Source organism: Mya arenaria, chromosome 5 (genome assembly GCF_026914265.1).
Source record: "Mya arenaria isolate MELC-2E11 chromosome 5, ASM2691426v1".
Classification (NCBI taxonomy): Eukaryota; Metazoa; Mollusca; class Bivalvia; order Myida; family Myidae; genus Mya; species Mya arenaria.
The window spans coordinates 72,425,646-72,450,338 of NC_069126.1; the positions used below are offsets into that span (position 1 = coordinate 72,425,646).

General features: G+C 33.3%; 1 protein-coding gene across 4 annotated transcripts in view; it reads right to left on the bottom strand.

The window, feature by feature from the left end:
- Positions 1 to 14,472: 14,472 nt before the first annotated feature.
- The window catches only part of LOC128234550 (hemicentin-2-like), a 60,232-nt gene continuing 50,011 nt past the window's right edge, over positions 14,473 to 24,693 (bottom strand). For all 4 annotated transcript variants that reach the window (XM_052948823.1, XM_052948819.1, XM_052948820.1 and 1 more), the window contains exons 14-17: positions 23,286 to 23,326; positions 22,591 to 22,737; positions 17,332 to 17,429; positions 14,473 to 16,046 (exon numbers count right to left, since the gene is read on the bottom strand). In XM_052948823.1, coding sequence (XP_052804783.1) covers positions 15,852 to 16,046; positions 17,332 to 17,429; positions 22,591 to 22,737; positions 23,286 to 23,326 — 481 coding nt within the window. In that variant the 3' untranslated portion in view covers positions 14,473 to 15,851. The remainder of the gene's footprint in view (positions 16,047 to 17,331; positions 17,430 to 22,590; positions 22,738 to 23,285; positions 23,327 to 24,693) is intronic.

Below are 24,693 nucleotides of genomic sequence, written 5' to 3' on the forward strand. Positions count from 1 at the left end.
GAAGGAACGCAGTATATATCGATAAGGACGTCTTTTTGGACGTGAGCGGACTTTGAACATAGTTAGGACGTGGTCATAACTGGACGTAGTCAGAACTTAATAGGAACGTATGAACGGCAGCATGGACCTACTGAAACCTAGCAGGAACTTCATTTACGTAGTCCAAGCTTGGTACTGGACGGTAAATATTGAATGGCGTTCTCATCGCGTTGCCTCTAGTTTGTCATTGCGTTCTTGCTACGTCGATGGGGTTCTCAACACATCCTTTCCACGCTTTAACTATGACTATGGAATGTTCGTTCAACGTTGTAGAAGACCTCATTCCGTTGTAAATACGTTCTTTCGGTGCTTAACATGTCTCGGTGACACGTTTGTATCAGGTTCTTACGACGTCCTGTCAGGTTCTGAACAGAAATCATCTATAAATACGGGACTCTACTCTCATATAACGTTAATTTATACCAACACTTGATATGATTGAACAATATGCCATTTATAAATAGAACTCTGCAATTCCATCTCGATCACAATTACAAATAAATTCAAATCATACGAATGTAATGAGGACATGACAATCACTTGGTAAGCGCGTGGTGCAATCGTCCTGGTCGCAGTAAGATCGTATAGAGAACTCATTGGACTTGGTGCGTTCGTATTAAGAACGCATTGAACGTGGTGCGCCGGTGAAGATGCGCACAGTTCAAACGTACTTGGAACGTTTGAGACGCAGTGAATGCCGGCATGGACGCAGTTAGGACGAGTTAGGAACTTGAGTAAAGCATTTTTGAAGAATTTGACCGCGTCCTCTCTGCGTTTTGTCGAAATTACAAGGTCGTAGTTCGGTTTTCGTTGTTTTCGTCTAGTGTGATGGGGGTATTATTTTTTGCTTTATTTTACTCTCTTTTTTTTGGGGGGGGGGCGGGCTAGAACCACGCAGTACAAAGCATTATTAAAGTGAGTAGCCCGTACAAAGAAAGTACATTATCAGATCGTAGAGCGTCAACAAAAATGTACAAAACTTAGTGAGTGAATTGTACCAATAACAGTCCGCAAAAATGCAGAGGCGAATATATATGACGGTGTCGCCCCTCTTTTGGTACGTGATATTAAGGGGCGTATATAGCAGCATTCAATATGCAAAGGGGATCGGTACACAGTACGCGAACAACAAACACTTAAGTTTTCAGTACGATTATCCAAATTTTAAGCCGTATTCAGTATGCATACCCTAAACTTAGGCAGTGTTTAGAAGGTTGACACCCTCATATAGTATTTGACTTGCTCTACACGCACACATCTAGATGATAAAAACGAAAAAGAAAATACTGTGCACTATATTTTTATGATGAACAATACAAACAAAACATAAATGTTACTTCCGTTTCTGATTTTCCACTCAAAGTATTGATTTCTTGGACTTTTATTGAGAGGGAATTTTTGATGTACATTGGTTCTCAAAATATTTCAAATTGAACATGCGTCAAGCGGAAAAGTATTGTCACATCGGTAGGGATAAGTATCGCCAAGTTACTAGAATAAAATGCAGAATAAGCATTATATCAAATTAAAGCTAATTTTATTCACAAAAAAAACATCATGAATATCGACAATACATTTTGCATAAAAATTATATTAAACTAACCAAATTACGCACTCCTGAAACTAACGTCCCTTGGGGCATGTTTCGGTTACGTTGGCATTACTATTATTGGTAGTGAACCTAACAACTAAAGCAAAACATAAACGTTTTATTATGTCAAATGTTTGGGTGCCAATTAAAACAGCAGGACAATCTGTACAGGTAGCTACGTTTTGCACATGTGACTCTACCCCGTTGCTATACGTTTCTCATTTGGCTGGTCAGCGCTTGACTGATTGCAACCCAACACATCTTAAACTATTTGGTACACTGTATTTTGGCCTTTGATTATGTGTTCACCATTTAGTTGCGATGAACTTGACTTCCATATCTTCATGCCGTAGTCCCAATACTAGTATTTGGAATAAGGTGAACTGATCCAATATATAGTGTTTACGTATATAACTATTACACGTGTTTATTTATAAATAGAATTAGGTCTATGGCCCAATAATATTATTGGGTCGGACCCAGGTGTTATTGTGTGTTTATGAAGTTTATATATTAAGTAATTAACATCAAATCACTCGTATATATTGCTGGCATCGCAAACAGAATACCATGCAGCAGCACTTTTGACAGGTTTTAAAGCTCTACGTGTTCTCCTTCTGTGTGGTACCAATAGTTGTGTTTGACACGGAGTCCCAATATGACGGCAGTTTTAAGTATATATATATATATATATATATATATATATATATATATATATATATATATATATATATATATATATATATATATATATATATATATATAGTTGTTCCCCTTTTTTAAAGTTTAAACCCAACTCGAGTATTAGACTATTATGTGCAAACATAATTATCTTGAAATGTGTTGATGTATCGATTTAGTTATTTTCAATTGCATTTTCCATGTGTGTTACATATTCTTCAAATATATTCTGACAAAAGAGCCAAAGTTGCAGTGTGCGTTACTTACGACATGCTCATAGCAGACGTTCCTTGCCGTTTCTAAACGAAATAGTCCTTGGGGACCCCCCTCCGCATTTAAATCCTCAGTAGTCGAGCTGGTATATTTACACAAGAATTTTCCATTTACCAAAATTATCCCGGTAGCACTAACAACCTACCATACTGTAAACAAACTCGTCTGTAGCAGTGATCCTCAACGGATGGAGTACATGGTTTTGTAGTATTGTTCTGTCTACCCCAACATTGCCGCACATAATTACCTGTTTATAAGATAAGTTTCAATATAATTTTCTTGTACATGTCTCCGCATACAACTAGGTGAAAAATACATGTAATGAGTTTTCGTGGGACTATGGGTTGTTCATAATGACTAGGCTAAATATTTCCACTATTTCCACTGAATTTCTGTCTGGACTAGCAATGTTGCATCGTTACAGACATACGGACATTGACATTGAAAATGTTATAATGCAGTTCGCTAAAAAGGACAGAAAGTTAGACTAATATTAGACAATCTCAGTATTATTAACATAATCGGGACTTCTTTTTGTTTGCTATTTTAGCTCTATTTTAGAGAAACAAGTCTGCCGAGGTTAGATTTTAATTGATGGTATATGATCCTTTAATTGTCGATTATCCAGTACTGAATAAAGCACAAGAATGCACCAGATTGCCCCATTGTTTGCCAAAACATCCTTACCCTAACCCTTACCCCATATCTCTAATTATGAATCCACATTAATAGAGGGCTAGCTACGTCCCTAATATTTGCATATTTGGACGTACGCATAGTATTTTAGATGAAATAAATAATAATACAAATTATTTAACCTTTAATTGTTATATATTTTTATGAACTCACTAATACTGTTCAGTCAACTAGGTTATGTATCTCTATTTACTGATGACATCATTATTAAACATTAGTTTAAGAATACAAAAAAATAATATTATTGTTTAATTCGTACAGTAATACGGGCTTGAAGTCCAGCGTTTTATGGCAATCATGTGTTAGGGTCTACTTTCTTTCTTTACCGGAGTGATAGCAATCCTTTTTGGGGGCACCACTGAAACGTGTAAAAATTAACCAAAAAAACTGTCATTCATTTCTCATTCGTAGCGCGTGCAGGCCAGCGAGAAAAATGTACATCTTTAGGGCGGAGTTTGATCTCCTTTAACCGATGAAAATCAACACGGAAACAACCGAGGTACATGCACTTTTAGATCGGAACTTCCATATATGGATATGCCTTAAAATAGTACTGCATTTGATAGGAAAGTATGTTTCATTTCTGTGCAATACAGTATGTAGCAAACTTTTTTTTTGTCATTAAAGCAGTTATAACACCCGACAAATTCACTAATTATCGCTGAAACTACATATTTAAGAAATAACATTTTAATATATTAATCCGCATATCACACGTCAATGAAATTGATGACGATTTCAAGTGAATATTGGACGCCATTGTGTTTATATGGACTGGGACCAATCAAAAATCCTTCTCCTAGATTGAAAGTCGGATTAAATTCTGTAAAGGTTAGTTGAACTGATGTGCATGATTTTTTTTAAATTTTATTAAATTAGATTATGTGAAATTTTTCACTAGAAACTTCATGTTTGATCCATCATCGCGTTCTAACAGAGAAACGGATTTTCCAGGATTAACGGAGCATTTATACCAGTAACCTCTACAATATCGTCCCAGGAACATAACAGATATTGACACTGGACCGAAACCTAAATAAGTAGAGGAGTCGAGCTCCATTAACGGTCCCAAATACTCAAATCATGCGCAAATCCTTATTATTACCTCGAGGTCATTATTTCACACATTTTCATGAAAGCATTTTTAAATTAACCAACAATTGGCAGGTGTTTACAAATTTTCGAAGTTGCAAAAATTATAAAAAGGTGTGAGAAACCGTTAATGTTTTACCACTTATACTTGATAAGGGCATTTGAGAAGAAATTGTGAAAGGTATTGACGAAAATTTAATTTTAAGTTTATGTTGTTTGTTATAAAAAGGTTTTTCATTCCTTAAAATAAAATTTTAAATTGATTTTGTTATTGGTTTTTCTTTAACACATTCACAATTAGTATACAAGAGGTTTTGAACATATGGGCGATTTCTACAAAGCAATACATAATTTGTGCTGAAGTTAACATACAAAATACATTCCAACACATTTCATAGACTAAAATGTAACTTTGGGTCATTCAAACATCGGATCACTCAAGGTTTTAGCCCGGTCCTCGAGTAATTGCAATTTTAATGTACAAGTAAATCCCTTGTAATTACTGTTTGTGACTTACAACGAACATAGGATAATAACGATCAACTTCTGAACAGGAAATAATTAATTCTTGGGTGTCTCCTTAGGCGACTTGATCCTCGGAGTGAGCGCGGAAAGTGGGTCTAGCGCGCTGAGGGTACTGCACCCCTCTGACAAAATGTAATATATGTATAGACCAAATATATATGATACTCAACATATAAGAGTTTAACGGTAATGCGAGTAGCATTCGAGACACTTTTATAGCCATTACCGCTTCTCCGTCCCTCCCCAACTTTGATATCCATCACCCAACTATTTTTTGCATAAACCCCAGCCCTACCAACTATACTCAAAGCCTCTAGTATGTCCTTATGAAAATAAGTTGTTTAGTAATTCAGTCGACCAAGTATTGTGCATCTTTTTATTAATCCAATTACTTAATATAACTTTATTTCGTTTTTATTGTTTTTGACAGGTTGGATGATGACAGAACCGCCAGTGAAACCTAAATTGTGTAGACATGCGGTTCTTTAAGAGTATATAGCCTGTTTGTTGTTTTCCTAAATGACTTTGTTTCATGCCGGTTTTAAATTATTTCTGGCCAAGGCTTTGAGATTATATCATTGTGTATTAAACGACAACGTCTTAGTGTTTGTCTGTGTAGTGAAACTTTTTTGTTTGCTCTTTTTTCTGAGTATTAAATACTAGAACTAATTCTATAAGCGGTAAAACAAAACATCATATATGATGAAAATTGATGATTTATTTAACGTACATTTAATTCAGCTTTTGGACAAGAAAAACATCAACTTCAACAATCATGGCAACACGATAAAACATAATGTCTATTTTAAAGAAATACTACCACTCACTCACCTCTCTTATTCATATTCAATTATTCATTCAGTGTTTTAAATTGGATTACTTTAAATATCTCAAGGCAAATGGGATAAAAAGTGTGCCGGCTACATTAACAGTATTGACTTTTCCCTCAAAACACCTACAAACATTTTAAAATTATGTTAAAATACAAATATATTGTTTATTTTTATAGCCACCTGGTTGCTCGAAGCTCTGGAGGACCTTTATGGAAAGTACAGAATAATCCTGTCTTGAATTCAATATCAGAGAATGGAAGATGTCTTTTAGTGGGGGTTTACTTTGGTGTTGTTAAATACTTATTGAAAAATATCCAAACATAATATATTTCATCAATTCTGACTTGATCTTCGAAATCATGGAATGCAAGAAATCTGCACTATATCAAATTTATGACTACATAGAGATTTGTTTGTTCACGGTAGTAGATAGTAGTTTTATACTGTTCAAACATTGCTTTTATGTTATTCGCAGGTTCCTATGAGGCAGCAGCCTGAAGTAGTAAAACAATCTGACACCGGGAGGCGATGCAGCACTGAATTCTATTTTTTCAAGAGAATGAAGATGTTAGTCAACACTGTCAAACGTATGTGTGTGTAAATTGTTCAAACGTGTGAAATTGCCAGCAAATGTGTAATAATTGAGCAACATATAGACAATGACAAATTCCTTTTTGTTTAAATTTGTGCCAAATTTAACATTTAAAACCAGATATTAAAGAATATTTCAGTTTTGGTGTTTCGTTCCATTTCTTTTGTTGCACCATTTTTTTCGAGAAGCAATCAGTTCCGCACATAGTACTAATGGTTGACTGTCTCAATGAATCCACGACCACTATTTGTATATTGTTGAACTTATATGTTCGGTTAAATATATATACAGTGTACATGACTGGACTAGAAAAGCTAAACATTGACAAACTGGTGCATTTCAATAAAGCTGAGATTGATTCAATGCATACGAAAATAATTCTGTTCTCGGTCAAAAGTTTGCGGCGTTTCACTTGGCCGAATGAACTAAAACTGCTTTTTATAAAAACACCACATATTCTTATATTGTCTAAATCTTTAAGTATTGAAAATACCCTTGTCAAAATCCAAGGTGTGTTGCATTTAGGTTTAACATGGACTGAAGTTTGTTTAAAACTCTGTTTTATCAAAATGATTCTTAAATATGCTCAAGAACCATAGTTATTGAAAACGATCAAGCTGTCAACGAAAACGAGTGCATAAGCTTTCGAGAACACTGAATACTATCAACGTATTTGACACTGTATTGCACAGTATTGAACAGTATTAGTGAGTTCATAAAAATAGAACAATTTAATATTAAATACTTTGTTTTATTATTCATTTCAACTAAAATACTATGCGTATGTCCAAATATGCAAATATTAGGGGCGTAGCTAGCCCTCTATTAATGTGGATTCATAATTAGTGTTATGGGGTTAGGGTTAGGGTAAGGATGTTTTGGCAAACAATGGTGCAATCTGGTGCATTCTTGTGCTTTATTCAGTACTGGATAATCGACAATTTAAGGATCATATAACATCAATTAAAATCTAACCTCGGCAGACTTGTTTCTCTAAAATAGAGCTAAAATAGCAAACAAAAAGAAGCCCCGATTATGTTAATAATACTGAGATTGTCTAATATTAGTCTACCTTTCTGTCCTTTTTAGCGAACTGCATTATAACATTTTCAATGTCAATGTCCGTATGTCTGTAACGATGCAGCATTGCTAGTCCAGACAGAAATTCAGTGGAAATAGTGGAAATATTTAGCCTAGTCATTATGAACAACCCATAGTCCCACGAAAACTCATTACATGTATTTTTCTCCTAGTTGTATGCGGAGACATGTACAAGAAAATTATATTGAAACTTATCTTATAAATAGATAATTATGTGCGGCAATGTTGGGGTAGAAAAATCAATACTACGAAACTCGTACTCCATCCGTTGAGGATCACTGCTACAAACGAGTTTGTTTATGTCCCAACAATTACAGTATGGTAGGTTGTTAGTGGTACCGGTATAAATTTGGTAGGGGGGGGGGTCCTCAAGGACTATTTCTATTTCGTTTAGAAACGGCAAGGAACGTCTGCTATGAGCATGTCGTAAGTAACGCACACTGCAACTTTCGCTTTTTGTCAGAATATATTTGAAGAATATGTAACACATGGAAAATGAAATTGAAAATAACTAAATCGATACATCAACACTTTTCAAGATAACAAATATTTTTGCACATATATAGTCTAATACTCTAAAACGAGTAAAGTTGGTTTTAAACTTTAAACAATGGGGAACAACTATATATATATATAGAAAAAAGCCAGACATTAACTCAATAACTAATATTATCGAAACAAAAATATCCTTTACCCTAATTTGAAGGGATTATTTATTGCTTATGATCAATGATCTGTTTGTGGCACTACATCTGCAAGAAAAATCTCTAGGGCAACACTAAGTTTCTATTATGATTGGCAAAACAAGACAATCAGGGACATATTTTGTAAAATCAACATGTCAAGGCAAGCGAAAACCAAACAGTAAAAAGAAAGAAACATCTTGCGCCATAACAAACAATGGGATTGAAGCCGAATCATTTGACAAAATCAAATGCCAGTTCTAGCAGTTATATAGATAGTACCTAGATTCGTGAAACCAGTTGTGAAAGGCTTTCAAACATAAACCAGATCGAACAACATCCCCCCACGAAGATGCAGTACCCTCAGCCACCTCCAAGACCACAGCCCCGGCAAGCCCGCATCATATCCGCAACATGTGGCCCAAAGTGCAAATATAAATGCCTTCATAAATACGAATGCGAATGATGCGTACCCTGATCGAACTCAGAGAGGACAACATGAAAATTACTACACATACCCGGGATATGGAAGTCGGCTTTTTACCCCTTTCCGTAGTCAACAGCCCGAAATGACGCCAACAGGATTTGCCCCCCCACCCCCACCTTACGCTCTAAAACATACCAGCAGTACACTCACGGCCGGCAACAGATGCCCCGTCATAATGACACGAATATGATAACCTTATAAACAAATTTGACAGCAAACTCCAGGGTAGACAATATGTCAATCCATTCCAAGATAAGCGAGATGGAATCACAATGCCAGTATCTGAGAGATGTAGTGGACGACTTCCGGTTTCACAAACAACAGTTCAAAGACAATCTGTGATCTTCAGCTTTAAAACTATAATATTTGTCAACAACTTGATCAGCTACATTCGTCAAATTCTGTCCTGCAAGAAAGTAAAACTGATCTTCGATGGCAAAGCATGCGCGATTATATAGTATTGGTTGGTACCCGATAATGCGCAAAGCTCCAGCAATGTAAATCCACAAAATCTTGATTCCAACGATAATATCGTAAAAAGTGAACACACACTGCATGAATTATTTACTTAACATTTGGAAAACGAAGATATACATGTAGCCGATATTCATTTCGCCCGGCGTCGCAACTTGTTTCCAGTGCAGAAAATTTCAGAAATGACCCTTTCGTAAAGGCCAAATGTAGTTTGTATTTGGTCCGGTATAAGCTATACGCTATAGCTCAACCACAGCAACTGAACAACTGGGCGCGTGATAATGAGCTGCGACATCCATAACAATCTCGTGTGCTCGACTTTCGTACACCAAATTGATTGCGACTTTTGGTGTCAAGCAACCGACCAAACGTCAGTCGCTTAGTAGACCTTTACACGAAAGATCAACATGATCCACCCTTGACAACACAGAGTTGAAACGCCCCCGTGACGAAAATGAAGAGAGCCAAATTCCCAAAGAGGCCGACGGGCCTCGAGAAACCTCAAACGACCTAAGGAAATCCGGATCCGTCCAGCCTGCTAATTGTCCGAGTGGCCCAACGCAATCGGACGGACAGGGAGAGCACCAGACCGTATATAGCGACCTAAATAATTCTTTATTCAATAATGATTATGTATGCTTACAAGGACATTGTCTCATTTGTTCTCAGGTTTCTCTCATTGAATGTGTACGGCTTAAAATCTAAACATATTATCCCCGAGTTTTGCAATTTTATTGGATAAATGGTACAGCACTTTTGATACTTCTAACAATTATAGTAACTTTAGTTTGTTTAAAAACGATTTTAGACATGGGAGTTATTTATTAGCTGCTCCTTAAAAATTGTTTGTTTATGGTTGTGTTTCGAACTAGAAATCAACGCCTCCCAATCGAAACCGGCAGCTGGACTGGACTTGATGTATTTTCAAGGAAGTGTCCGTTGTGCCAAGCTACCGGTAGTATTGGAGACGAGTACCACTATATTCTGGAGTGAAGCGCATTGCATGATAGCAGAAAGCGATGTATTGATATGAAATGCTATGTAAATCCCAGTGTAATCAAATTTTCATCGTAATTGTGTTTAGGTAATAATCAATTAAGCAAATATAGAAAGTAATGCCAGCTTGTAAAAGAAATATTAGATATGTTTTAGGGATATCAATACACTTTCATGCGAACAGGAATAAGAGTAACTTTAATATTATTGATTTTACGAATGTTTGTTTAATGCATTCTTAAATATATGTCTCTCCCATTAATTTTTGCTTTGTATATGTGTATATTGCATGTTTTATTATGGAATTTCTTCTTTTTTTAAATAGCCTCGTTTCCTATTATGTATATATTTGTCTGATATACTCATGCTGTCATATTATAATGAAATGGGCTCTTTAAAATAAACTTGTACACTAAAGTTGTAAGCTTTAAGCAACATCATTTATGTTGATTTAGATCTGCAAGTTGCATGTGGACGGAACCGGATTAAATAAGAAATGATGTTAAGTAAGAAAGTCATGTGCTTTCTTTCATGCTTTTCGATGAAATATAGGGTTTTAACAGTGAAATAACAACAGTTGTGAAATAACAACAGTTTAAAGTGTGACACTCTTATTCAAAATCAAAACATACACATGTTTAACAAACATCAATTTTGACTGATAAACCTTAAACTACAAACTAAATAATGCGTTTATGCAAAATATTAATTACTGATAACAAGATTGTAACCATGTATTTAATAGCTAAATACGCAAAAATATTAAATGATTGGTGAATGCTAAAAGATTTACTGTGATCCACTTTAGTCTCATAAGGTGGAATTATCGTGTTTTATGCTCATTTCTTTCGAATTTACCTCGGTATCCTTCATAAGAAGTATTGTTTTCAACATTTATTCATCCTTTTTGGGATATTAAAACAATATTATCAATTGTGGTTAATCTTATTTGGGAGTAAGAGTGCTTCTTTAAATATTAATTTGATATTTTCACTGCAAAATAAAGAGTGAAAATATCAACTTTCAGAACTACTTTAAAATTCCTTTGCAGTTACTTCACCTTGATCAAAACAGAACAGTTCACTTTGAACCAGTAAATGTTGGCAAAACAAAGTTCAAAATTATAAGAAATGTTTTAAAAATTTAAATTAATATATATTTTGAAATTAACAACAATATTATTAGAGGGAACAGAAAATGTAAAATATGTAATACGGGCTCTTAACCGAGCGAAGCTCGGCAGAGCCCTATTACGGTCAAACATAGCACTACTTTCGTTCAAAAGTTGCACATACTATCAGCCTGAAAAAAAGACGTAAAGGTGATGGAACCAGTATTTTTCTGTTCATAAACTATATTGAGCGCGTGCATGCGGGACACTAAAATCATCAGACCGTGACGACACGGGAGAAAACAGGCTCATGAAATTTTAAACTATGAGATGCGAAATAGCGCCCCACTAGTTATTAAAATAATTCAAAATATGCATATAAACAATTACTATGAATACTTTTGGTAAATTCACAAAGACAAATAAAACATATTTCTATAGATTGTCTGAGATATATACTTTGTTATCACTTGTTTATTAAATATATTCATACGCATTGTTTACCATTCTATAAGAAGGTCACACTTGACAGTTAGTAGTTGTCATTTTAGGCTTTACAATATCGATACTATTTAGAAGTTTGACAGGTGTTGATCGGATAGAAATTGCGAAGAATTAATTCCTGTTGGATTACCGGATTAATTACGACCATGGATTATACCGGTACACAGAGCAGAGCTTGCCACGTCAGCCAGGTACAGTATGATTATTTTGTAGTCCACCTAAATGGCCGTCAATGAGTCTTTTGACTATTTTTAGACTATGGCAGTCTCGAGTCTGCCAAAGTCTAAAATTCGTCAAAAGACTCATTGACGGCCATTTAGGTGGACTAACAAAATGGTGGGCTGCAACGATCATTTCGTGACCCAGAGTATATTTATGTTAATATAACGACTCTAACGACAAATTTAATCCAGATAAGATCACTGTCAGGTACATCTGTAACAATTATATCATTATTATTCAACATCGATGCATAATATTACTATACCAGTATATTCTTTCGCCCAGTGTTAAATGGCAGAGAGTTGTAGCGTTACAGGGATACACATGAAATGTCAAAATAATAAAAAAAAGTATCCCTGATCGCTCATTATTGTTGTTAGATTATTTTGTATAAAACACTTTTCAGTAAATCATACAATGAAGACATCAATTTCATAAACTTATGACATGCGGTTGACCAGTTCAGAAATCGCTATGGCTGAGCGAGATATTGTCACTGAAAAGATGGATGAGGTGTACCGTCTGTGAGCCTCAACATTTAATGTCAACAATGGATGAGTGAGATAGTTTGACTGAGATCAAAGGATGGGAACACCTTTCAATTACCAACACACTGGTTGAGAGATTGAAACTAAAAAGATATACAGGAATTGTGTGACAGGTGAACTCTTGTGTCATGCAACACCACTTTTGTGTAAATTAAGAAGTTGGTCGGGGAGGGTGCGGGAGGGGTATCCCCTCCTGCCAAGTGAAACCATGGCAGAGCGCAAGATTATGACTGAAAAGATCAATGGACGGTTGCGGTCCGACACCATGTGAATGATAAAGATTGTATGTAATATTAAAATATTAAATATGTAAAAATATACGACCAAAAGTTGATTATTTGTTTATAATATGTATCATAGAGTACAAAAACACATCTTTTATAATTCTCAGACCAAGAGATCACCCAAGGGACCGAATCGCCCCAATCAGATAGCTCGACTGGCCACAACTGCAGTCCAAATACCAGATAACTGAAATGCAACACCACTTTTTTGTGACAGATGTTATTAAATTAAGAAGTTGGAAGAGGAGGGTGCGGGAGGGGTTTCCCCTCCTGCCCAAAAAACCATGGCGGAGCGCAAGATTATCACTGAAAAGATAAATGGACGGTTGCGGTCCAACACCATGGCTTTTTGAGCTATTGTGACTGTAAAGATGAATGGTTTTGCTTCGATCCACAGATGTGTGTTCTTAAGTACATAAAATTAACCGAACGTGTCTTTTGATATCACCCTCAAGCACGACGTAAAAGGTTTGGGGTGTTATTACGTTGTATTATATTTCCTTTTTCTCTTTTGGCAACCAATTCTTGTTTTCCTAAATTCAATAATTTAGCATTTCTCTCGTTTCTAGTTACTTTTAATCATAGATTTAAACGACATGCATTTAGATAAATATATTATATGAGTGTAAACCATAAGACTCGTACAGCAATTGAAATCTCGCAATCACATTTTATTCGTATGCTTATAATGGTACATGAATGAGACCTTGGCGTTGGCGGTTTCAAATAATAAAGCTATACCCTATACTATTGTGTTAAATGAGGGAAAATCTAATTCATAATTATGTCAACGCCTTAAGACACATAACTGACGTAAATTAAATTAACATTGATAAACAATGTATAGCAAAAAACATTTTTGGGATATTTTGCATATATCCAACTTCAAATGACCATGATCTTGAAATTGCTAAAATGAACTTGAATGTGACAGGGTTTGTGATTGTTTTTTTTTGTGCTATGTATTCGGCATTTTCCCTGTGTAATTTAACGGGGATTATGTTTAAACTAAACGGGGTTTATTTCGCCTTTTTATTTACTGAGCTTGTTTCTGTAGTTTTCTTATATAAATATGGGAGAGGAAATAGAAAAATGCCATGCATTTGAATTATATATATAATGTAACACTTGCACAGTTCGCCATAATACTCTTTCAGCAATGTCACTTTTGCGATCACCTTAAGAAACATGAACAAATTATATAACTTTAAGAAGAAAAGTAAAGAGGAAATGTCAAGTTTTTGGGAAATTTTCATATTTTTACCTGCAAATGACCTTGACATTGAAGTATTTTATGTGATAAACCAATTTGGAGTACATCCATATAGAAGTTATATCCATGTGAATATTCACTCTTATGTCTCTAATGATTGTCATAATCCAAAGACTTTATCCTTCAATATGATATAAGATAAAAAATTTAGCAGAGGGGTGCAAAAACGATTATTTTTCAAATTTGTCAGCCTTATACCCCTGCCATTCTGAGAGAAAGGTTGTTTACTTTCATATTTGTTATTTGAATATTTGTGTTTAACCTGTGATACCATCACTTGCGAAGGGTTGCCTTTTATTTTATAATTTTATATTCTATTCTATTTTAGCCTATCAAACTGAAACCGTCCACTTACATGCGACTTACGGCTCCGCTATGTATTAACTTCCAATATTGAACTGCTTTCGTCCGCAAATTGTTAAAGAAGTCATTAAAAACAATAATTACAAACTTTTGTATGCTTAAATAACTATTGATTGACAACACGAGTTTAGTTTAGTTTTATTCTGGTAATATAGTAAGTTCAAAAACACACATAATAGCAAGTGTAATAGGCAGATAATCACAAATTAGTCATCATAGTTAATATTTGAGGTAAGACAAATCAATAATTAGTTCTACAAGGAATTTAAGTACACATGTACAAGATTTATAATAAGGCATAACTGCTTTATCTAAGTCTTTTTTCTATATATCATTAGAATAGTTGACATGTTGGGTGAAATACCAAAGTTGACATGTTGTCATATTTTATTCATAATTTACAATAGAACACTAAAGAGGAATAAACAAACATTGATAGTTGTCACAGTGGAGAAATCGAGAATCTAAAATAATTTAATATACATGTATTTCTATAAGCATAAAAATACGTTTGGCATTTTGTAGTGCGGAAGACAGAACAGGAGTGAAGAAATAGAGTGGAAAGAGAAATTGAAGGAAAGGAAAAGTTACTTAGACGAGCCAGAGACGGTGAGTGTGTTCGATGTTAGCGATAAATGTTTGTACTTGGTGGAAGACATGTTTGTTGGTACTTAAGGTGTAATATAAGTCTCCAAACAATATAAGCTGAATTGTTATAGTGTTAAGGGAACTGAGCTGTTCAAGCAAGATTAATAATGGACATGCGAAAAAGCGATTAGTGGGTTTTAAACCCATTCTATGTATTATAAATAACCTGGACATCAACACACTAATAGCAAACATACGCTAAAGAACACAATTATTTGAATAATTATTAGAGGATATATATTTACATATGTAGTTTAAAACCATTATCAGTAATATGCACACATTTCAGTACGGTAATATTCAGGTGATTGGCTGGCATCAAAGTTGATTTGTCTAACAAAAATGTTATACAGTCGAGACCCGTTGGATCAATATCTCAGGGACCGACCAAAATACTTCGAGTCTCGTGAAAATCAAGCAAAGCGGAAATAAATACATAGAAAAAAATAGTAAAATTAATTCGGTTCTTTACATCAAGTTCGAGCCAACGAGTAAATCGAGTCAAGCGATATAGAGCAAGCCAGTTTCGACTGTACACCTAAGTGTTTGGCCAAATCTGTAAGATGGGGATCATAAATTACGAATGAATATTCTTATTTTGTCATTGTTGTGGCTCTTATATAAGCTAACACAAAACTGATTGCCACTCTATTATACTGGATAGTGCACCATGAAAAGACACTATAGAGTTGTCTACAGTAAATGGCATTGTATCAGTGTCGTATACGTATTTAAAAAAAAAAACACGACATTTATCACATAATATACAAATGAAAAGTAAAATATTACATTAATACGTTAAAATATGTAATTTCAGTGTAGGATTACAGTGTTTTTATTTTTTACCGGGTTCTTTTTTACCACCATCTTCTCCGTCGCTATCAGGAAGAGGATCAACTTTCTTAGTCAGATCAACATCAGCATACACAGTCATGTCGTCAATTCCATGAATAACCAAGCGTTTTTGACCTTTCGGAGGATTAGCGAATACGATATCAGCATAGACAAGACCGTCATGATTGACGTTTTTCTGAAAAAGGAAGTAAAATAAAACTTAAGCTTTTTATTAATTGCTTAACCTTGTTTTAGATTTAACATAGTCATCAAAATCTTTCTGTATAACACATATGTAACGTAAGAGTTCTAAATTAGTTTATGGTGAATATTAGCTTTAAAAATCTTCAATAATAACATTCATAGCATAACAAATATCCAGCATAAGGAAATAATCATATCTTTTTTATGTAATTCGATAAACAACATCTGTACATTAATGTCTGTCAGACACAGAAATAGTTGTTCTTAGTTGTAAAAAATAAATCCATATTAATTAACTTTATATGAAACACATTTTGTCATAACAAAACACTGGAGCTTGTTGGACGAACGCGGTTTCAAATTTTAATCAAATTACTCATCTAATAAATTACCGCGCCTTTGATTGAAATAGACGATAAATAAACTAGCATCTATATTGTAGCTTAACATGATTCTAAAATACGATTTCGTTTAACAGTTGACACTACAATTACATAGACTTTTAATCGACATCTAAAACCAATTGCAAAACTGATTTAAATAAATTAAATTAGGTTTCCATCTTTCACCTCCGTATGGCTTTAAAAACGTTTTGTTTAAAGAACAGCGCTTTTATTGAAATTGGTCTAATTCACCGTCCGTAATGCTTGACTTTTGTTTCTATGGGAATCCATTTAAAAGTTATGAATTTGATCATCATGTTAACAAATACACCATGAAACTGCAACAATATGTGATGCAGTCAATACACATACATGAAGTGTTGATTACGTGAAGCATACTTATTTCCGTTTTGTCATATTTCAGAATAGTGTAAAGTGACCAATTGGAAGAGTTGTTTTCGAACTTTGTAAATGCCATTCTATTAATGATTGTTGTAACAAACACATCAGATTATTTTAACAGTCCAGTTAAACTGGACGTTTTTATCGGATCTTGTAAAGGAAATTTGACAAATCATTTACTGCATTGAGAAACGAAAAACTTACCTTACATTATAAAGGCCACTAATCATATACAAAGTGTGTTTAAACAGTTACTTATTATAATGTATAATGCAAAATTAAGTATTTATTTTTAGACACGAGCTTAATGTTAAAGCTGTACAAATTTGTCAATTCAAACAGATCACATAGATAGAATGAACGCTTCGGGATTGAATCGTTATCGCTTAACTAGTTTATATTTCGTAAAAGGGTAGGCCAGAGGAGTCGGAGTCATTCGAATAACATTCTTTTTCTGTAAAGGGAGATACGTAAGGCGAATATAAGAAATACCTTGGCTGGATGTTGAGGAGATTGATTATTCTCGTAAATATCGAACCCGGCGTTGTCGTGCGCATCATTCTTTTGCTTCTTTGTGCCTTGGGATTTAGCTGCAATAATTGAAAACATAAAAAGAAATGTATATCTTATAGTAATCAACACAATATTTGGCAGGATTTGCACTTTACAATCATAATATGACAATAATTACGGAACCAAGCTCGTGTATCTATTTCATCTTACTTTGTTGATTATCTGAACCATTTTTGGTGGATTTACCAAGATTCAATTTGGAACACCAAAAGGTCAGATTTATAACTAGACAAAGGTTAAGCCTAAGGTACAAACACTTAGTAGGGAGGTTGATCATGATGATCCCTTAAGCCTTTGAGTTTGACGCATTTAAGACCTTTAGCTTGATTAAAAAGGTTGAGTGTCTGTCAATGGATTTGCCGCCAATCCAGATGGTTGATAATGTACTCTTTTTGTATATATTATATGCATATATCAGGATTACAATCCGAATTGAAGCCACTAGGGCTACATTAAAACTGGATACTATTTTATTTAAATATGTATTTAACATTACATAGCAATACGCTATGTTAGCAGGTTTTACGATGGTATTTGGAACAACAATGTCACCTTTTCATTACGTATTCTAAAACATTTTTGAAAAAATATTAACGATGAAAACAGTACTCTTAAAATACATTTCATTTGTTTAAATATACAATATACGTATAAATAATATATTCTTATGTGAAAAACTACAGAAACAAGCTCAGAAGCCAAAAGTTTAAACATAAACCCCGTTTAGTGGCACTGGGTAAACGCCAAAGACATACAACACAAAAACAAAAAATCACAAACAAGAAACATGGAGCAACAGCGCAAAACTCCACAAACGGTACAGTGCGTATATACCATAAAAAAAACTAGATATCTTTATCAAGGATTGTTAGGTACCGCCTTGGAACTGTCAGTAAAATGTAAATTTGATGCCTGAAAAGCAAATCCCGGTATTCGAATTTTACATCATCAAGGGAGACAAGTCCAAAACAATCTTAGAACATTCAAATATTTATATGATTCCTGGCAATAACATAACATTTTGATACCTTTTAACATTTATTTCTTTAACAAGTTTCAAGTATGAAAATATGGTTCAACTGATGGATAGATCGGGAAAAGAAAGGTTTTTGTCAAAACTTTCTGCGTCGTCCATTTTGAAGAGCAAAATGAAGCCTACTAGGTGAAAACTCATCTTTCAATATGTTTTAGCATGTCCTGTATGCATAAATAGTATGTATGTTATCTAGAAGTCAAACGAATAATTTAATTCTTTTTTGTTTATCAAAAACGCGAAACACTTGTTTTAAATAGTTAAAACTGTATTTAATTTTACAAAGATTGTGAAGAAATTTACATTTACTTATTCTAAGTCACTCGCGATGGTAAGATATTAGGCGAGGGGGTGATCTTATGTCGTGGGGAGCCTGTTGTATCTCTTTTAATTTACATTATATATGTATACCGAGTTATTACCCGGTAGGAAATTAAAAAAAAGAGTGCTCTGAAATGAGACTCAAATTACTCTAACTGAGAACTATTTCATTTTGTCGAAAGAAACCAAGCAATTTTACCAAAAATGGTGTTTGCATTGTTAATTACATGCTATTCAATTTAAAACAAATAAATAAAAAATGACAATTAAATGAAAACATAGTGAATGTAAGCTCAATTAATTTTTTAATAAATGATTTTTAGACCAATATTGTTATTAATTGTCCATCATGTTATATGCCTTTCCGTTTCATGTATTCACTATGGTATTTTATTTTGAACATATATCTATCAAGAGATATACTGTCCTCCTGTTTTGTTTGTGTATCACGAATAATGCTTAAACTCTGTCATTGTATGTGTAAACAATTTATTTACATACGTCTCTGAACGCCAACACACTAGAACGAGATGGCAGAAATCAGTCACTATGTCCTCTAGATCAAAACAGTACCACACAATTAAATACAGTTTACGTCAATAAAGGTTGAGTTAGAAATACTTGATTGGGGGATTCAAAATGCTTGATTTGTGTAGAAGCCCACCATGTTATTTCCGACATTTGACTACGTTTCAAACCCCTATTCTAAAATTGGGTTTATCGTACCCAAAATCGTGGAAGTGAGAGTAAGGCTTAAGCAGCACCTCAAAATAAGGTGTAAAGGGGTTCTGTGTGAACTTTCGATTGGATGGAATTTTCTTAATTGGGTCGTTGACCATAAGGTATACTGGCTTCGTCATGTCTTTTTCCTGAACAGCCAGGTGCGGCTGAACCGTACTGAATTGACTTTTGAGGCAAGTTTTAGCTGTTCTTGTCACTGTTACCCTTGGCAGATCTTGATTGTTTGAAATAAATAACACAGGTATTTTAGGTTGTCGAAACGGTATTCGAAAAGAGCATGTGCTAGTATTGAAATCCGAGCACAATATGCCTGAAAGGAACAAAGTTAAATTTTCTCCGTTCACACTTATAGCAACAAGATAAGCAAGTTAAACGCTCCTATGCCCATAGCGATATCGCACACCATTATATTATTGCAGGAGCTAACGCAGAATATGGCCGATTTCAGGGAAGACAGTCTCCTGGAACTTAACACATTGAATTGTTCTTGTAAAGATGTGTTATCTGGAATGCTTTAATTTCTCAATTATTGAAGTGTATTGATGCCTAAAGCTTACAGTTGTGCCTATTTTAAAAGAAAAATACCATATTTAGATTACGTGACAAACGTTGAAGCGATTGCAACTGAGGTTTTCAATGTTTACACAATCCCGACTGACATATTTAAAACGATCCCGTAACAATCATGTGATAAAGCAATACATGAATATATTGCTTAAATAATTAGCATATCAAAGAAATTTTCATAACGTTATTACTGTGTATGATGCATATGTTAACGCTTTCCAAGGATTGTTCGAAAAGTTAGGTGTGTTGTAATGGATACCAGAAGTCTAGACACGACTTTCGATGAAATTTGACTTCCCAAACAATGCTTGTATGTAAACTGTTATCAGTAAACAAACGTATAAAACATGTACTTCGGATATGTGTAATACAAATCAGAACGTGATCTACTTGTCACATTCTCAACTTATTTTTTATTATCCTAGTCAGACAACGGAAACTTCCTTTTGTTTTATAGATTTACGTGAAACCTAACCTGATATTGTTCGTATTATAGTTTATGCTATTATATACAACTCTTTATAGCAATCAATTTGTACATTGAACGTGGAGTTTTCTGCAGTTGAGAGTTGTGTGGTGGCTAAATAAATCGGCTCGCACCTAGTCCACATGAAAGATATTCAATTGAATGTTTTTTTAAACAAACAAAAACGAAAATACTGTTGATCTGTTGATAGGGGCAGTTGTATCAAAACATTTGAACAGTTTCGATTAAACCCTTCCATCAAGTGTTAAGACTTCAACAAAACAGTTCACATTCGTTTTAACAAAAACAACCTACTTTTATAGGTTTATGACTTTTCTTTTGACTGCATGACACTTTTCACATATGTTTTACCCTGATGTAATCATTTAGAATATCCAAAATTGTATGACGGTTAAGAGAATTCTTTTATTAGGGGTGTATCTAGCGCAAAGGTGTATGGGTTGAGATTAAATTGAATGGCATATTTAACGTCATTTATCCAGCCGTTTTATTTCTTTATCATGACTGACCATACCATACAAACATAAAATGTCGAAACGATATTATGGACGATACTTAAAAGTACACTACTTATTGTATGGTAGGTTTGGCAATATGATACATTACAGTTACTGTATCAGTACCTCTTTATTGAAATCTCTCGGGTAGTGAGTGCAATAACTCTTACTTAAAGTCCCTAAACATGTTCATTTAAACTCGTAAGTTTCTTTGTTTGTATATATATATATATATATATATATATATATATATATATATATTTTTTTTTTTTCTTCATGATTTTCGGTAAAATATGGAGTTTTACCAGTGAAAATATTAATCGGATATTTTCACTGCAAAATCAGGAGTATATATATATATATATATATATATATATATATATATATATATATATATATATATATATATATATATATATATATATATATATATTTTCTTCATGATTTTCGGTAAAATATGGAGTTTTACCAGTGAAAATATTAATCGGATATTTTCACTGCAAAATCAGGAGTGAAAATAACAACTTTTAGAATTACTTTTAAAATCCATTGTAGTATCTTCCCATTGATCGAAACAGAACACTTCACTTTTAACCAGAAAATGTTGGCAAATAAAATATATAAAAAAAATAAAGAAATGTAACAAAAGTTTTAAAAAAGATATATTTGGAAATTAACAACCGTTTATAAGAGAAATGGTTATCCCGTTTTTCAAACGTTTTCTTGATCTTGAAGCTGAATGTTCGATCATTTGCTTTCATACCAAACAAATTACAGACGAAAACAACTGTTCGAACATAAGAAGAATGTTAAATCATCGTTCAAATGTATTTTGACTGTTTGTCGTTGTAATATGTAATACGAGCTTTCCCGAAAATTAACAGAACAATTAACAGATTTACTGATTTTTTTACCCCACCCACGCCTCAAAATGTGTCAACAAACTAGCGTGTTCCTCATCATTACCTGGATATCGACCTGTCTTCAAGCAAAACAGACTGGTCTCTAACAGTAAGATGAATGAATATCCATGTATCATAAAACACACTCTAAAACTAAGAAAAATGTATTATATCCAATGATTATCCGCAATTGTTTTGCTAACGCATTCGACCTTTCACATTTTCGTTGAATAAATGGCGGCGTTGTAATTTTGTTATATTTTCATGCCACACTTAAAATAAACGTGTTTACACTGAAATAAACAAATATTCTCTATATCTTGACTCAAATTAAGTGTGTATGGTAAGAAATTTACCTCTTAAGGAAGTACTAAAGCCTCGTGTTAATATTTTGTCACCTGTGTAATTATCAACCAAGTGCCATTGATCCCTATTTTTCATTGACTTACACACATGTACATGTAGGTCAAATTGTATCACAATGTTCGTACTAGAGTGGAAACAGGACATTGTGCTTAAACAGTTTTTGTTTACAACAAGACAGTACTTGATCCTGCTTCCAAACATACATATAATTATTGATAAACGTTGGCCTTTAAATTTCAATACTTAAAACTAGTAAATACGTACTTGGTCGCTTGTTTTTTTTGTCTACTACAGCGTATATATCGCCACCCTTTTTCTTGGGCAACGCGTAAAGGACATCAGGAGAGTCCTGCTTCATTGCTGCAGGTTGTGAGCTTTCATACATTGGATTTTCAACCTCATCAGGAAGATCTGAATAAACATTGAAAAAAAACAATAATAATTATAATAATAATAATAGTGATAATAATAATAATATTAATTTATGATAATAATAATGATAATAATAATAATAAAAATAATAATAAATATAATAAAAAAATATTTCTAATAATAAATATAATAAAATAATAATAAAAAAAATAAAAAGTAATAAAGAAATAATAATAAGAAGAAGAAAGAGAAGAAGAAGAATATAAATAATAATAAAAATAATAATAATAATAATAATAATAATAATAATAATAATAATAATAATAATAATTATATATAATGAATAAATAACAATATTAAAAATAGTTATATCAAAAGGATTTATGAAATAATCAGATTGCTACACAAAGATCAGAATTCATATTGTGAAATGATTTCATTAATACTCATAATATGCATACTCCTTAATTACTTTCCAGCAATAAATGTATAACTGTTATTTCATGAATATAAGTTAACTTTAAAAACTGATAAAAGGAAATTATTGTGAATCAATGCATGAATGTCATTTTTAAATTTATACAAACCATCTGCGTCTTCTTCGACAGCGTTTAAAGTCCGCAATTTTCTGAAGAATAAATACCGATGAGCATGAACGTACGTATACAATTGAAAATAATATTGTGTCATAAATCTGAAAACATGTTATTAGTTTAAATATGTCCTACGGTTCACATGTATAAAGTATAAATTGGAACTTGGGACACATTTTGCTCAACTTGTTGGAACCAGATTTGTTTAGGCGCGTGAAAGTCTGAAAAAATAACTGGCATATTCTCAATGTCAACCACCCTATGAATGTCGACCCGATAATACAACATTGTCACTTTCCTTGAAAATGGAATAAACAAATAATTACATGATAATTACACTTCTTTAGGAAGAAAGGCAGTTAATTAAACATTCAGCTTTTCTGAAGTGTTTCAAGTGAAATGTTGATACTGACTAGATTAGAAATACGTTCAAATCGTAGAAAATAAAAGAAATATTAATACCTAAATCTCTACAACATAAACATACTTAGTCGCTATTTGTCATAAGAGCATGTTTGTCCATTTTCTCGTCGAATTGAAGAAACATGGATGAGAATCACCATACATTGAATATGGTATTTTGTATACAATGTTATAAAAACAAAACTTATATGAACATTTAGAATTTTGACGCTGCGGGACCATGAATTGGTGAATCACAAAGTAAAACTACGGTCACTGTAAAGTCTCAATAGTATTGGGATATTGATAAAGAATTTCGTAAACAAACACAAACAAAAACGCAAATATTTACGAAGTAATCAATCATTCAACTTGACAAAAAAAAAATATTTTCGTTGATAAACATTTGTCATGCACTGCTCACTTTTTTAAATGTCAAGCGGATTAAAATCAAGGTATGTAATTGAAACGTGAGTACGTTGTTTTGTCAGAAGTTGTTACATGTACAAATTTCAACTATTCATTATCGTAAAACAACTATTTGGACACTATTATGCATTAATCATTTTACAAGTATGTCATTTAATCATATATAAATAAATACAAAAAGATAATGCATGAACAAATATATATATATATATATATATATATATATATGACCGTATATATTAAGCTGAATATACTCTTTTATACATTTAAGATCGCAAACAAATTCACAAAATGATAACCACATTGGATTGAAGACGAGTAGGTTCCACTACTGCGGTGTGTAAGTGGTCATCCCTTCTACACAGTAATGCATTTGTATTCTACACTTCACAATTTAACAATAAAGCAAATTGTGGCCTAAGCGTATGTTGCAATTGTAAAGGTTGTCTTTGCTTCCAAAACAGAGGCCCATTGTTTTATGGTTGTCTGATAAGCACAGTGTTAATGCCATGAAACAAATACATTTAGTTCAGGTAACCCCACCCAACGAGAAAGGCGCCGTATCATTGGT